This window comes from Haliotis rufescens, unplaced genomic scaffold (assembly GCF_023055435.1).
Source record: "Haliotis rufescens isolate VD_foot unplaced genomic scaffold, xgHalRufe1.0.p SCAF_28, whole genome shotgun sequence".
Lineage (NCBI taxonomy): Eukaryota > Metazoa > Mollusca > Gastropoda > Lepetellida > Haliotidae > Haliotis > Haliotis rufescens.
In genome coordinates this window covers 6,731,922-6,745,180 of record NW_025963979.1, presented here as the reverse complement: position 1 = coordinate 6,745,180, position 13,259 = coordinate 6,731,922, and the positions used below count along the sequence as shown (strand labels likewise).

Sequence of the window (13,259 nt, the reverse complement as noted above, 5' to 3'; positions counted from 1 at the left end):
GTGTTACTTGGCACAGCCAAGTAGTCTTTGGCACAAGTTGTATACTTACCAGTAGGACATCCTTACCCTTTTTGTGAACTCCTGGTGTCAATGATTTTCAGTGGTCCATTCATATAATTTTCACAACTATTTTGCCCTTTACGCCAAATGGAATCTGTTTCGGTGAACATTCTAAACTGGTTATTCTCTTGCATTGACAATTTATATTTAAGATGTATACAAATATTTGGGAAAGTGTATATTTCTTTAAATATATGTTGACTTTCATTTCTTGCTTTTATCAACAACAGACCTTTGATTATTAATGTTTTCTCCTGGCAAAGATGATCACTACATAATGAAAAAGAATGATTTAAGTTACACATCCATGAATAGGCCTTAACTAGACACATGTTGGTTGTTGCAGGCGTTGTGTTCACCAATCTCCCATCTGGTGGTGGGCGCCGCAGGAAGAGAGACACTGGAGGCGATAAGCTACCTGACCATGTCGAGTATAAGATCCGTATGGAGTCAGAAAATGTCAGAATTACGAACCGATTGAAACCCAGGTATGTCATGCATGGAAAATATTAATAAAATCATATAATTATATATTTCTATAATTTGTGTTTCTACCTTCTACAGGATGAGGACTTATTTGTTGTTAATTAAAACAGTAAGGAAACCTGGTGTGTTATGTAGTTACCAAAAGGTAAAATGCAAGTAGATATCTTTCATATGGTAGCCTACACTGGCAAAATGCACACTGAAATTGGCAGTCGGTGTTTCCAAAAATAATTTGTACAAATGTGAGTTATGCTTCTTTGCAATATCAAACTATATCATAACTTACAACAATTGCTATTTTATGTTTTCTCACTTTAGAAATATTCTTTTACTAGTAAAATACAAATTGTCGACACATAAAAATCTGAAACTGTAGATTTTTATCTCACTGTCATACTAGTGAATGTCTTCAGAATAATACAGTTTCGGATTAATGAATAATGGGAAGGACTAATGTGGTTTGGATATATGTAGACTTTGCCTTCAGTAGATATTGCCTACGGTAATTGTTTGAGATGTTGCCAGACTATTACGATCACTGGATCAGCATGGAATATGTGTACATTGATCACTTATGTTGTATGCTAGGTTCTGGGAGCCGGATTCCTATGACCGCTTTGCATCCCACCTCCAGTATCTGCGCGGCTTCATGCAACTCCAGGACATGGTAGAGCGAGCCATCATTGCCGTACAGACCGGGGAAAATGCCACACTGCCAGGCGTCTACCTCAAACAGTTCCCCTTCCCATGCATTTCGGATGACTCGTGAGTGCTTTTTTTACTCTTGGTATCACAGCACAGGTTCTTCAACATGAGTCTTGGTATGAAAACTAAGGATTTAAAGGACACAGTAGGGTCCATGTGATGGTACTCTTGTTGTCTGGCCTGGATTAATGAACGACTGGTTTGTCAGTTCTTGTTTTCATTAGGCGGCACAGGTGGCCCTGTTGTCTGTGGTTGCATTCCTTTGGTGAGCCAGAAACCTTAGGATGAGTTTGAATTCCGAATTCACCTTGTTTATGATGTTAGTTTATCAGCCCCATACCAGTGCTCGTGTGTCTCACCAAGGTGGTTAAATCTAAGACTGCATCACTTTCTGCTTTCCCACCAAGTCAAGCTGACACACACCATGATATAACTGAAATACTGCTCAAAGCAGAATTAAACCCAACTCACTCACTCACTCATTCCATTCTATTATCTACCTCACTAAAAATAGCAACATCCCCTACCATGTATCACCTTCAAGCTGTGATTTCTCTCCAGCCCACTGTGCCTTTTTGTGTTAGACACCGTGCAACCCTTGATGGGTGCCTATAACATACGTCTACATATATGACTTGATTTGAAACTGAATTGATGACCTGTAAAGCAGTATTCCCAAATCTCATATGGAACTTCATGGCGCTACACCATTATTACCCCGGTCAATGGATCAGTGAGCACTCGATTTTCCTTCTTAGCTCCCTGGGGAGTATACAACCCAAGCTGCCCGTAAGGCGCTAGAAGGTTCACAGCCACATTATCATCTCATCCTACCGGGTACCCACTCACTGCTGGGTGAACAGAGGCACATTTCGAACAAAGTCATGTATTTTTAATGATGCACAGACTACTTGAAACATAAATATTTTAGTTTGGAAATTAATTGTTTAGTTCTATTTCAGATACATTGGTGTGCTTGGATCTTACTTGCTGCCAGTTGTGATGACCTTTGCATGGCTGGCTGCTCTGGCCATTGCCACCCGCAACCTCGTCATTGACAGAGAGGAGGGTCTAGAAGATGTAAGTAGCATAATTCTGTTTTTGTTACACATGTCACTTCTCCATAATTGGCATCAAACCTTTATAGGACATTGCTCATTATGTTAACCACTGGTTTAGAGGGTCCAGTCTTGATTGTTTACATGCCACCATGATGTACCTGGAATATTGCTGACTGCTGCATAAAACAACAAACAAACTAACAAACAAGCAAACATTAGTCATGGATTATTTAGGTCATTTCTAGATCTAGTGAAACCTTGAATGGCTTCCCATGGTGGCATGTGGTCCTGTACAGCACACAGTCAGGTCACAAATCAGGTGAAGTTAAGGCACATTGGCCATGGAAAATGTATGATTGGTGACCATTTTTGTAATGCTTAACTGCTGAGTTTCTAGGCTTCACCCAGAAGTAGGATGAGATTGTAATATGACTGTTAACCTTCTATCGTTTCAAAAGGCAGCTTTGGGTTGGATGCTGCCTCAAGTTATTGCTGTTATTTTTAATTCTCAAAGCAATTGCAAAGCGCCATGATGATTGATTTCTCTGTAGGCTCTAAGAATCATGGGAATGAAACCCATCCTGAACTGGTTTGCCTGGTTGGTGTCAACACTGATACTGATGGTGGTTGTCAGCGGCATTCTCACCATAATCCTCAAATTCAGCCATCTTTTCCGAATGTCCGACCCATCGATCGTCTTCCTGTATCTCATCTGCTTCTGTTTCTCGTCAACCATGTTGGTGTAAGTATAAATGTATCATCTTCTTCTTTTACGTATTCTTTGTCTTCTTATTTGTCTTTATCAATTTTTTCCATGTCCTCATCTTCTTCACCTTCTTTGTCTTTGTCTTCTTCATTTCCTTTGTCTTTATCTTCTACTCCTTTGTCTTTATCTTCTACTCCTTTGTCTTTACCTTATTCATTTACTTTGCCCTTATCGTCTTCACCTTCTTTATCTTTATCGTCTTCACCTTCTTTGACTTTAACTTCTTCATCTTCTTTTTTTTGTCTTTATATTTCTCATTTTCTTTGCCTTTATCGTGTTCATCTTCTTTGTCTTTATCGTCTTCACCCCCTTTGCCTTAATCATCTTAACCTTCTTTGCCTTTATCATCTTCACCTTCTTTGCCTTTATCATCTTCACCTTCTTTGTCTTTATCATCTTCATCTTCTTTGTCTTTATCATCTTCACCTTCTTTGCCTTTATCATCTTCACCTTCTTTGTCTTTATCATCTTCATCTTCTTTGCCTTTATCATCTTCACCTTCTTTGTCTTTATCATCTTCACCTTCTTTGCCTTTATCATCTTCACCTTCTTTGTCTTTATCATCTTCATCTTCTTTGTCTTTATCATCTTCACCCCTTTGTCTTTATCGCCTTCACCTTCTTTGCCTTTATCATCTTCACCTTCTTTGCCTTTATCATCTTCACCTTCATTACCTTTATCGTCTTCATCTTCTTTGTCTTTATCATCTTCATCTTCTTTGCCTTTATCGTCTTCACCCCTTTGTCTTTATCGCCTTCACCTTCTTTGCCTTTATCATCTTCACCTTCTTTGCCTTTATCATCTTCACCTTCTTTGTCTTTATCATCTTCATCTTCTTTGCCTTTATCATCTTCACCTTCTTTGTCTTTATCATCTTCACCTTCTTTGCCTTTATCATCTTCACCTTCTTTGCCTTATCATCTTCACCTTCTTTGTCTTTATCATCTTCACCTTCTTTGCCTTTATCATCTTCACCTTCTTTGTCTTTATCGTCTTCACCTTGATGACCTTTATCATCTTCACCTTCTTTGTCTTTATCGTCTTCACCTTGATTACCTTTATCGTCTTCATCTTCTTTGCCTTTATCATCTTCATCTTCTTTGCCTTTATCGTCTTCATCTTCTTTGTCTTTACCTTCTTCATTGTCTTTATCTTCTCAATCCTCAGTGTATTTTATACATTTCTTGTGATTTCAGCTACTTTGTGAGTTCATTCTTCACCCGTGTGACCTTGGCCATCCTGATGGTGCTCATCGTCTACTTCCTGTCCTACCTGCCATACATTGTCCTTGTCTCCATGGAGGTGTCCATGGTCTTCTGGCAGAAAACTATAGCGGTAGGCACATATTGGTAACCTCTATGTGTTATGTACCATTAGTTAACAATAATTGTGGATTACTGAATGCATTAGGCAACAAAGACAGAGCTAACAGGATTTCAAGTTCTTTGTCCTTTCAATGCATACTGTTATCAAGCAAGTACCAGCACTGTACGTAACAATAAGGAGCTTCTAGTCTTCTTCCATATTATAGCTTCTAACAGCCACTTAACAATATCATTAGGAAATTGCTTGAAATGATCTGCACCATACTGTGTGTAGAGTGGGTTGTTTTCCATAAAATTGCCCCTAAAAACAAACAATTTAACAGATGCAAATTCTTTTTTAATGCTCTAATCATCTAAGGCCCACTAAAACATGTGTGTACCGCACTATGCTGATTATTTAAAATTAATTGCAACAACAAAAAGGAAAGACTACTTTTAGATAAAAACTATGGTGCATATAGTTTTTTTTTCTCCTGAGATGATATATGTCTTTGTCTTAACAATTTATCACTTGATTTTTGTCTTCCAGTGTCTACTATCTACCAGTGCATTTGGGTTTGCTGCTCAATATTTGTCTCGTCTGGAGATGCAGAATATTGGTCTGCAGTGGGACAACATCGCATCCAGTCCAGTAGCTGAGGATCCTATGACCTTCTCCTGGGCGTGCTACATGATGTTGATTGACAGCGCCATCTATCTTTTCCTTGGCTGGTATGTCAGGACTATAATGCCAGGTGAGATGCTTCCTTGTCCTGTCAAGTCTTGTTAATCCGACACTCGTTAACCCGACAATCGCCTTTATCTGACAGTAATGATGGGAATCGATTAATTCAGTGCTATTTAGACCCGTTAATCCGACAGTCTCACACTCCGACTCTGACACCTAATTTCCAACGAATTACCGAAATCACTCATTAATCAGTCTCGTTAATCCAACACAGTCATCTGCCCGTGAGTACACAGCCCGTGTTTTGATGCGAGACAAGTCGGCTGGTAGCTGCATATTACAAAGTCTGCAGAGATAAACTTGCTTAACAATAAACAATTAATGAACAAATAGTGTTTGAATCGTTATCTATCGTAAAGTTGTCCGATTTTCGATACTACTTAATTTCGTTTTTCCAACATACTCGTTAATCACACATAATCATATGCAACCAACCATGTCGGATTAACTGGACTTGACTGTACAATCTTCTAAGATGCCCTGATTTTTCTCCTCATGTATACATGATTCTGATTGTCTTCATGCATGGTAATCTAATGTTCATGATAAGTTGTTTAAACTTAAAAATAAAATATACAATTTTTGAGTAATATTATTAAATGGTGGTTCTATTAGGTAAATTTGGCACCTCCGAGCCATGGTATTTCCCGGTGTCCCCCTCCTACTGGTGTGGCAGGAAGAACAAGGGAAACAGTGCCCTTTCCTCCAGGACAGGATCTCAGAACGGTAAGTGATGTGCAGGATAAGGGAGAGAACTCTAGATTGCATACTTTTTCAACCATGCTTTAGGGGTATGTTTTTGAACAAGAGAAATCTGTTGAAATTTTGTTTTGTCATGATAATGTAATTAGTTATGTATTGTATAATATTGTATAGTGATTTAACTAGTTTACTGTGATCAGTTCAAACAGTAAATGTATAACTGTATTACTGACAGCTGCAGAAAACAACATTCAAACAAACAAGGAAACTTATTTGAATAAGCCTGCATGATTGGTTGTATAACCATTTACTGCCGCTGTGGTCTTAGCACCACTGTTCATTGCAGAGTTAGGTCATGGGATTGGCAGGTCTACTTGTCAAGGGTTCAAAGCCCAGATTTAAACATTAAAGATTAAAGTGTCCATGGATTTATCTGGACCTGCCCGGAGGCAGATATTTGGTCTCAAGTCAGCAACAGTTTTCAGTACAAATTCCTGCATTAGAATTAAAACATATATACATATAAACATATAAATACCTACGAATTTAAGCAAATAAGAACTTTAAAATAAAGCCCATTATTGAACAAAATAATGATTTTTTTCTCATTTTGCTTGAGAAGGGCACTTAGTTTGTAATGCTAGATAAATACCTGGTGCTACAATTCTTTGTGGAGAGTTGTGTCCTTTAGGCATGCCAGAAACCTATGATCTTGGGCAGGTAGTGATATGACTGAAGTTTTGATCAAGGTATTTGTAGACAAAACTCACCCACTCTTCTCACTCTCAGTCACGCTGTTCGAGTCGAGTGGAGGTGGTTCAGGAATACCTGGTATGGCGGTGCGGAATCTCACCAAGAAGTATGGGAAGAAAGTGACTGTTGACAACATCAGTGCCGATTTCTATGAAGGACAAGTTACTGCCCTACTTGGACACAACGGTGCCGCCAAGACAACAACAATGTAGGCTTACCGTCAGATTTTCAAAATTATTTTCAAGTTACACCTTGGTTCAATACCCCAGATTTTATTACTGCCTCCACATGACCTGTGAATATCTGGGAGTAGAATAGGTTTCAGCAACCCATGCTTGCCGCAAAAGGTGCCTATGCTTGAGAGGCGACTAACAGGATTGGGTGGTCAGGCTCACTGACTTGGTTGATGCATGTCATCGATCCCAATCGTGAGGATTGATGCTCATGTTGTCATTCACTGGATTGTCTGGTCCAGACTCAATTATTTACAAACCGCCGTCCTATAGCTGGAACATTGCTGAGTGCGGCTTTAAACAACAAACCAACCAATTACCGCCTCCATGATTTAGTTGTTTGAGCATCTACCTGGAGAGCAGAAGGTCAGTGGTTTGATACCTGGTCATGTCATACCAACACATGTTAAAAGATGGTACTTGCTGTTGTACACTGACTAGTGTTTGGCATTTAAGCTTTAAAAGAAGGACAGGTCTGCTTGGATTCAGTATACTGTGTCTGTGTGTGATATACATGTAAAGCCTTCAGCATGGCATCTCAGTGGGTTTACATTATAAAACTGGCATTAGTTCTGACCAGTACAAAGCAGCCACACTCTCACATGTGCATGCAACATTGATATATAAGACACTGCAGGTTTCAAACTTACTACCCGTGTGGGGCTTCCGGATTAGAATAGGTCCCCAGCAACCTATACTGTTGTAAGAGGCAACAAAACGAATGGATGGTCTGATTCATTGACCTGGCTGATTGTGTGTCATTGTACACTGATGGCTTGGATTGCTGTGCACAGTCTCAATCTCTGAATTGTCTGGTCCAGCCATGAAATTTGCAGGCCGCTGTCATATAGCCGGAATATTGCTGAGTTTAGCCTAAAGCAAAAAACAAGTACAAACTTACATATGTGTTTTGCCAAATTATACTTATTACTAAATACTAAATATAATACCAATGTTCTTCCCCAGGAAAATGTTGATTGGGATCTTGGAGCCCACGTCTGGAGAAGTGTTCATCAACCAGAAGGGGTCTGCTGGAGCCATCGGCTTCTGCCCTCAACACAACACACTTCTAGACTAGTAAGTATCTGTACCTGCCATTCCATTCTAAGAGATTGACTTCAGCAGGGGATTCTGAACAGATCACTAGTTCCCCATACTTGCTAACCCAAATGAGGATTGATTGGCTGCTATTTATGACCTAACTGGACATTTCATTGTACCCCAACTGTATTGTTTGCTGACCAATCTATCATTCAATCATTCACTGTTTTGCCTGGTCCAAAAATGTACTCTGGGTGCATTTGTATGGTTTAATATGACATCCAAACAGAGCCCACCATATACAATTAGACATCGACGTGAAGAAAGTATTAAAAATAGAAACTTCATGTTTAGAGGTGCTGCATCCTCATCAGAAAATCAAGCCCCCATTATCATCAGCCCCTTTCAAACAAGCATGTAGAATTTCCAAGCCCCCCAAACACCCAGTTATTTTAGTGAATTAGTTTAAACTTTAGAAAAAATTAAAAAGGAAGAAGCTTGTGCACATCCCTTTAAAAAATGGAGTGATGCCCAGGATTCTCATGAAACATTGGAGTACCATGTAAGAGCTGAGGTGTCGGAAAGTGGACGTTTTGGATTTAAATCTTTTCAACTATGTGTGTGGTGCATAACATATAATATTAATGAATAATAGCTTTAATCTAACTGGTTCCTACTTGTTTATGTATAACACTCATGTACCTATCCTGCAGCATGACCGTCCTGGAGCACATGGAGCTGTATTCTGGCATCAAGTGTGACTGGTCGTCCAGTGACCGAGCCAGTGAAATCAAGAGGTATGCTAAGTTACTGCTTTATTCACAACACCAGAATAGATGAATGAAACTATCTATTTATGCACATATAGAAAAGCTCAAATTAACACCTGAATTGGCTAGAGTTTCAGACATTTGATTATTTTTGTTCTGATTTCTCTCTTGATTTGTCTTCCAGCCTCCTGTCTGATGTGGACCTGTATCATGTGCGTTATGTCCGAGTCAGTCAGCTGTCTGGGGGTATGAAGCGTAGATTGTGTGTGGCCCTGGCGTTTGTTGGAGGGTCGACGGCAGTCGTGTTGGATGAACCCACCAGTGGAGTAGACCCACACGCAAGGAAACACATTTGGAACCTGATCACGAAACAGAGACTTGGTGAGAACATAGTGTATAGTAGTAATACTGATAGTGGTAATTGGAATATTAGGAAAAGATAGACATTTGTATTGTTTACTCTTTTGAAAAATGTGAATACCTCTGAGATTTTTGTTGATTTCTGTTCAATATTTACTCCCCATAAATGAATTTTTTACATTACTTTCATATATATGAAGGCAAACAATAGCTTCAAAATTGTTATGATATAATATTAAATAATGCTTTCCCATCAACTTAATCATATATATGGATAGCCCAATCATCTAAGGAGCCGGAACTCAAAGTGCAGAGTTCTATAACAGAAAATATGATCGCCCTGATATGTTTCTAAGTTTGTCAGCACCATACCCGTGCTTGTTGGTTTCACCGAAGTTGTAAATATCTGTAAGACCTGCATCTCAGGGTTTCTCCACACATCAAGCTGAGTCCATGATGTAACTGAAATACTGAGAGTAGTTCACTAACCTCACTCAATCAATAGGCCAGTCAACAATCAGGAACACCTTTACATACAATTATATTTGTTTTCCTATCCCAGAGCGGACCATCCTGCTGTCCACGCATCACCTGGATGAGGCCGATACCGTCGGAGACACCATCGCCATCATGCACGAGGGTCACATTCTGTGTTGTGGGTCCCCCATGTTCCTGAAGGGGAAGCTGGGTGGAGGGTACCATCTCACTGTGGAGAAGGCCACCAAGATGGAGGTTGGACATGTTTCATTTCTTTTTGAGAGAGAAGCTTCACTCTAAGTGAGATCTTTTACTCCAATACAGTGTCTCTCTGCATTAAAATCAGATCTTTTACTCACATACGATATAATACCTCTCTGCATTAGAATCAGATCTTTTACTCACATACGATATGATACCTCTCTGCATTAAAATCAGATCTTTTACTCACATACGATATGATACCTCTCTGCATTAAAATCAGATCTTTTACTCACATACGATATGATACCTCTCTGCATTAAAATCAGATCTTTTACTCCTATACAATATGATACCTCTCTGCATTAAAATCAGATCTTTTACTCCAATACAGTGTCTCTCTGCATTAAAATCAGATCTTTTACTCCTATACGATATGATACCTCTCTGCATTAAAATCAGATCTTTTCCTCTGATATGATACTTCCCGGGGCAAGGGTGTCAACTGACTACAAAAGTGCAGTTTTCACCCTTGCCAAACTACATTGGAATTTACACCTCTCATATCACTTGCATTTGCTTCAAACAAAATGGCAGTGCCCAGTCAAATGATCTGATCGATACTCAAGCATCTATTGTGTAATAAAAGGGGTCTTACTTCGCGAAGTGCATCAAATCGTTTGAGTACCTTGATTAGAAATATGCAAAGGTTTGCAAAATATCTGACATGGCCCAAATCCTGCAGTCGACCGAAATCAGCACATTGGAATCCATGTTGTTTATGAACCGGATATCTAGTTCATTGCACGATTTTGATAGAGCTTTGCATAAACTTGTGAGTCCGGCCAAAATATAACTCTGAAATTCCAGCCTAGTTCAGCAAGGGTGGAAACAGGACTTTTACTGTCAGTTAACTCCCTTGCCTCCCTCCGGAAGATGCCATAATCTCTGCAGACCCGTGTCATATCGGAGTAAATGATCCGATTTGAGTGAGATTGCACAGCAGCAATTTATGAAGTGGTGCTCAGAGGCAACCATGATGGCTGCAGCTATTGTGTCGCTGTAATATTACTATGACGTTAGACTAAATTCTTTCCAACACTGTAAGCTGAATTAAGGGTTTAAACACTCTTATTACAATCAGATTTGTCACTCCTATACACTACCTCTCTGTGAAGATCTGAAGACCGTATCATACGAAGTCACATGAGCCAATCAGTGTTCTCAGGCTTCTAACTTTGTTGTACCAGCAGATCTTTTTTCTGTATCTCGAAAATGAATATTATCAATGATATCCAAATGCTAAAACATAGAGCCATGCTATTGTTTTGTTGTTGATATACAATACATATTTTAAGAAGATTAGGTTATAAGGTACATGATGTATTAATCTTAGAATTTTAACTGAAAACCATTATATTTTTTAGGCCTCCGGAACATTCAATGGAAACCAAAGTGAGTACAAATAAATACAACCAATAATGATGTACCCCGGGGCTGTAATTATTCAAAAACATTCATAGAATTATCAAAGAAATGCTCAGCATAATTAGGATGTCATTGGGAATTATTAGAGATTCTTGTCATTGAGCTGTCAATGTGTCATAGAGGTGGGCCTGTTTGACAAAACAACAAAATGGGGATTATGTGGACACAATGTCTGTATGGATAGTACTTAGATGAGTGGACACCAGAAACAACAACACACATCGTTTCATCCTAAACAGATGCATCTCACGAACATCACCAATATAACCGCTGGTGGATGTTATATGGCTGTATTATGTCTGACTAAAATTGCTTTTCACTCATGACCTCCCTCCGATACAGGTGACTGCACTAGCACTCAAGTCCTGGCCTTCATGAAGACAATGTTGCCGAAAGCCCAGCTTGTGGAGGAATTTGGGACTGAGATGACCTTCAACCTGCCACGAGAGGACAGTGTCCACACACCGTTTGACGTATTCTTCAGACGCCTCGACGAACACTGTAATCACCTGTGTATAAGCAGCTACGGCGTCTCTGATACTACCCTTGAAGATGTAAGATGAACAAATGTAGATTAAACTCGATAATGTGTTTTCCGAAATGCAAAAACAATTTGGATATAATTCTCATTGTGTTTAAAACACATTCAGACCTCGCTGACTCACACTACATAGTACATCAAAACTTGATTATTTTTTATAAATTACTTGTGAAATTAAACCACACTATTAACTCCCAGCAGAATCAGTAACAGCACTATGGTCTCGCATTTCCACTCCATTCTTCTGATAAGGATATATCCATATTTTTTTATGGTCATGAGATCTGAGGTATTGAAGTTTCCCTCGCTCACTAACATCAGATTTGAATATATCATTTAATGCTCACATTAAAAATCAAAATGGATTTTGATGAATGAGAAAGAACTCATTCCAATGAAAAGGTTTCCTGTGAAGAGCTAGATTACATTTTTGATTTTTTTTTTTACAATTTACCAAGATGGGATGATGTAATGTTTTGTGAAATCTTTTAGAACCTGATTTCTAATCACTTCTGAAACACCAGATGATGATCTCAGTTTGCAACATATAATTGACCCCATAATCAAAAGGGAGGATCAGCTTTTGTGATGCTTATCTTACCATTCCAGGTGTTCCTGAAAGTGACAGCTCTGGCAGATGACAATGTTGTCCTCAATGAAGAAGTCCTGGAGAAAGAGCGCCTCAAACCATTACGTACTCGCACTACCACCGAGACTGCAAGCGATACAACATCGGAGACGAGCAGTCAAGGTAACAACACTTAATTCAGTCATAGTTTGGGTAACAACACATAATACAGTCTTGGTACGGCAAAGTAACAATATTTAATATCAGCTTAGTCAAGTTAACAATAATTCATTCAGTATTAGTCTTCTTCACAAAAAAATATCCTATATCCTAACAATATATTCAGTCTTGGTCATGGAAACATACTTTATGAGCTTTTGTTATGGTAACAATGCCTTATTGGTCGTGGAATCCATTTTCAATTATCTGTAGTATATTTATGTAAACTATTTTGCAAAGGCAAAAACAAATTTGAAGTGTATGTGTTCAGTGAACTCTTGTGAAAACCATTTCCCCAGAGACGACAGTGAACATGCTGGACACCGGTCAGTTGAGATACTCCGGTTTGTCCCTGAAGCTGCAGCAGATGTCAGCGTTGTTGATGAAACGTTTCCACCACTACCGCCGTGACTGGCGCATGTACCTCTCCATCGTGCTTTTGCCGTTCCTGCTATTTTTGGCATCAATGGGCTTTGCCAGGATCCGCCCAGAGATGGAGTCCATGCCTAGCTTGCTCCTCACACCCGACATGTATGGCCCTGACAACTACATGTTCTTCAAGTATGTACACTGACCGTCATTTCTTTCAAATCCATTTGTTATTGTGTATGTAGTTCTTATCCAGTTTGATTGTCCATATCGGTATAAACCTCTAGGCTTATTTGTCATCTTCACACAACAATGCAATGTACTGAGAGCAGCAAATTTCACCTCACTCCTATAATGGGAATCAAAGTTATATGTCATGTTTACACATTAAACCATTTTTCTTATAC

The 13,259-nt window shown here is 39.1% G+C and overlaps 1 protein-coding gene across 4 annotated transcripts in view; it reads left to right on the top strand.

The window, feature by feature from the left end:
• LOC124139094 overlaps positions 1–13,259 on the top strand; it is a 142,811-nt gene that overhangs the window by 106,420 nt on the left and 23,132 nt on the right. For all 4 annotated transcript variants that reach the window (XM_046506121.2, XM_046506127.2, XM_046506142.2 and 1 more), the window contains exons 68-83: positions 407–548; positions 1,135–1,311; positions 2,214–2,331; positions 2,864–3,054; positions 4,275–4,413; positions 4,933–5,137; positions 5,746–5,856; positions 6,622–6,793; positions 7,785–7,895; positions 8,573–8,656; positions 8,814–9,010; positions 9,552–9,721; positions 11,095–11,122; positions 11,498–11,709; positions 12,306–12,447; positions 12,783–13,044. In XM_046506121.2, the coding sequence (XP_046362077.2) occupies positions 407–548; positions 1,135–1,311; positions 2,214–2,331; positions 2,864–3,054; positions 4,275–4,413; positions 4,933–5,137; positions 5,746–5,856; positions 6,622–6,793; positions 7,785–7,895; positions 8,573–8,656; positions 8,814–9,010; positions 9,552–9,721; positions 11,095–11,122; positions 11,498–11,709; positions 12,306–12,447; positions 12,783–13,044 (2,461 nt within the window). The remainder of the gene's footprint in view (positions 1–406; positions 549–1,134; positions 1,312–2,213; positions 2,332–2,863; positions 3,055–4,274; positions 4,414–4,932; positions 5,138–5,745; positions 5,857–6,621; positions 6,794–7,784; positions 7,896–8,572; positions 8,657–8,813; positions 9,011–9,551; positions 9,722–11,094; positions 11,123–11,497; positions 11,710–12,305; positions 12,448–12,782; positions 13,045–13,259) is intronic.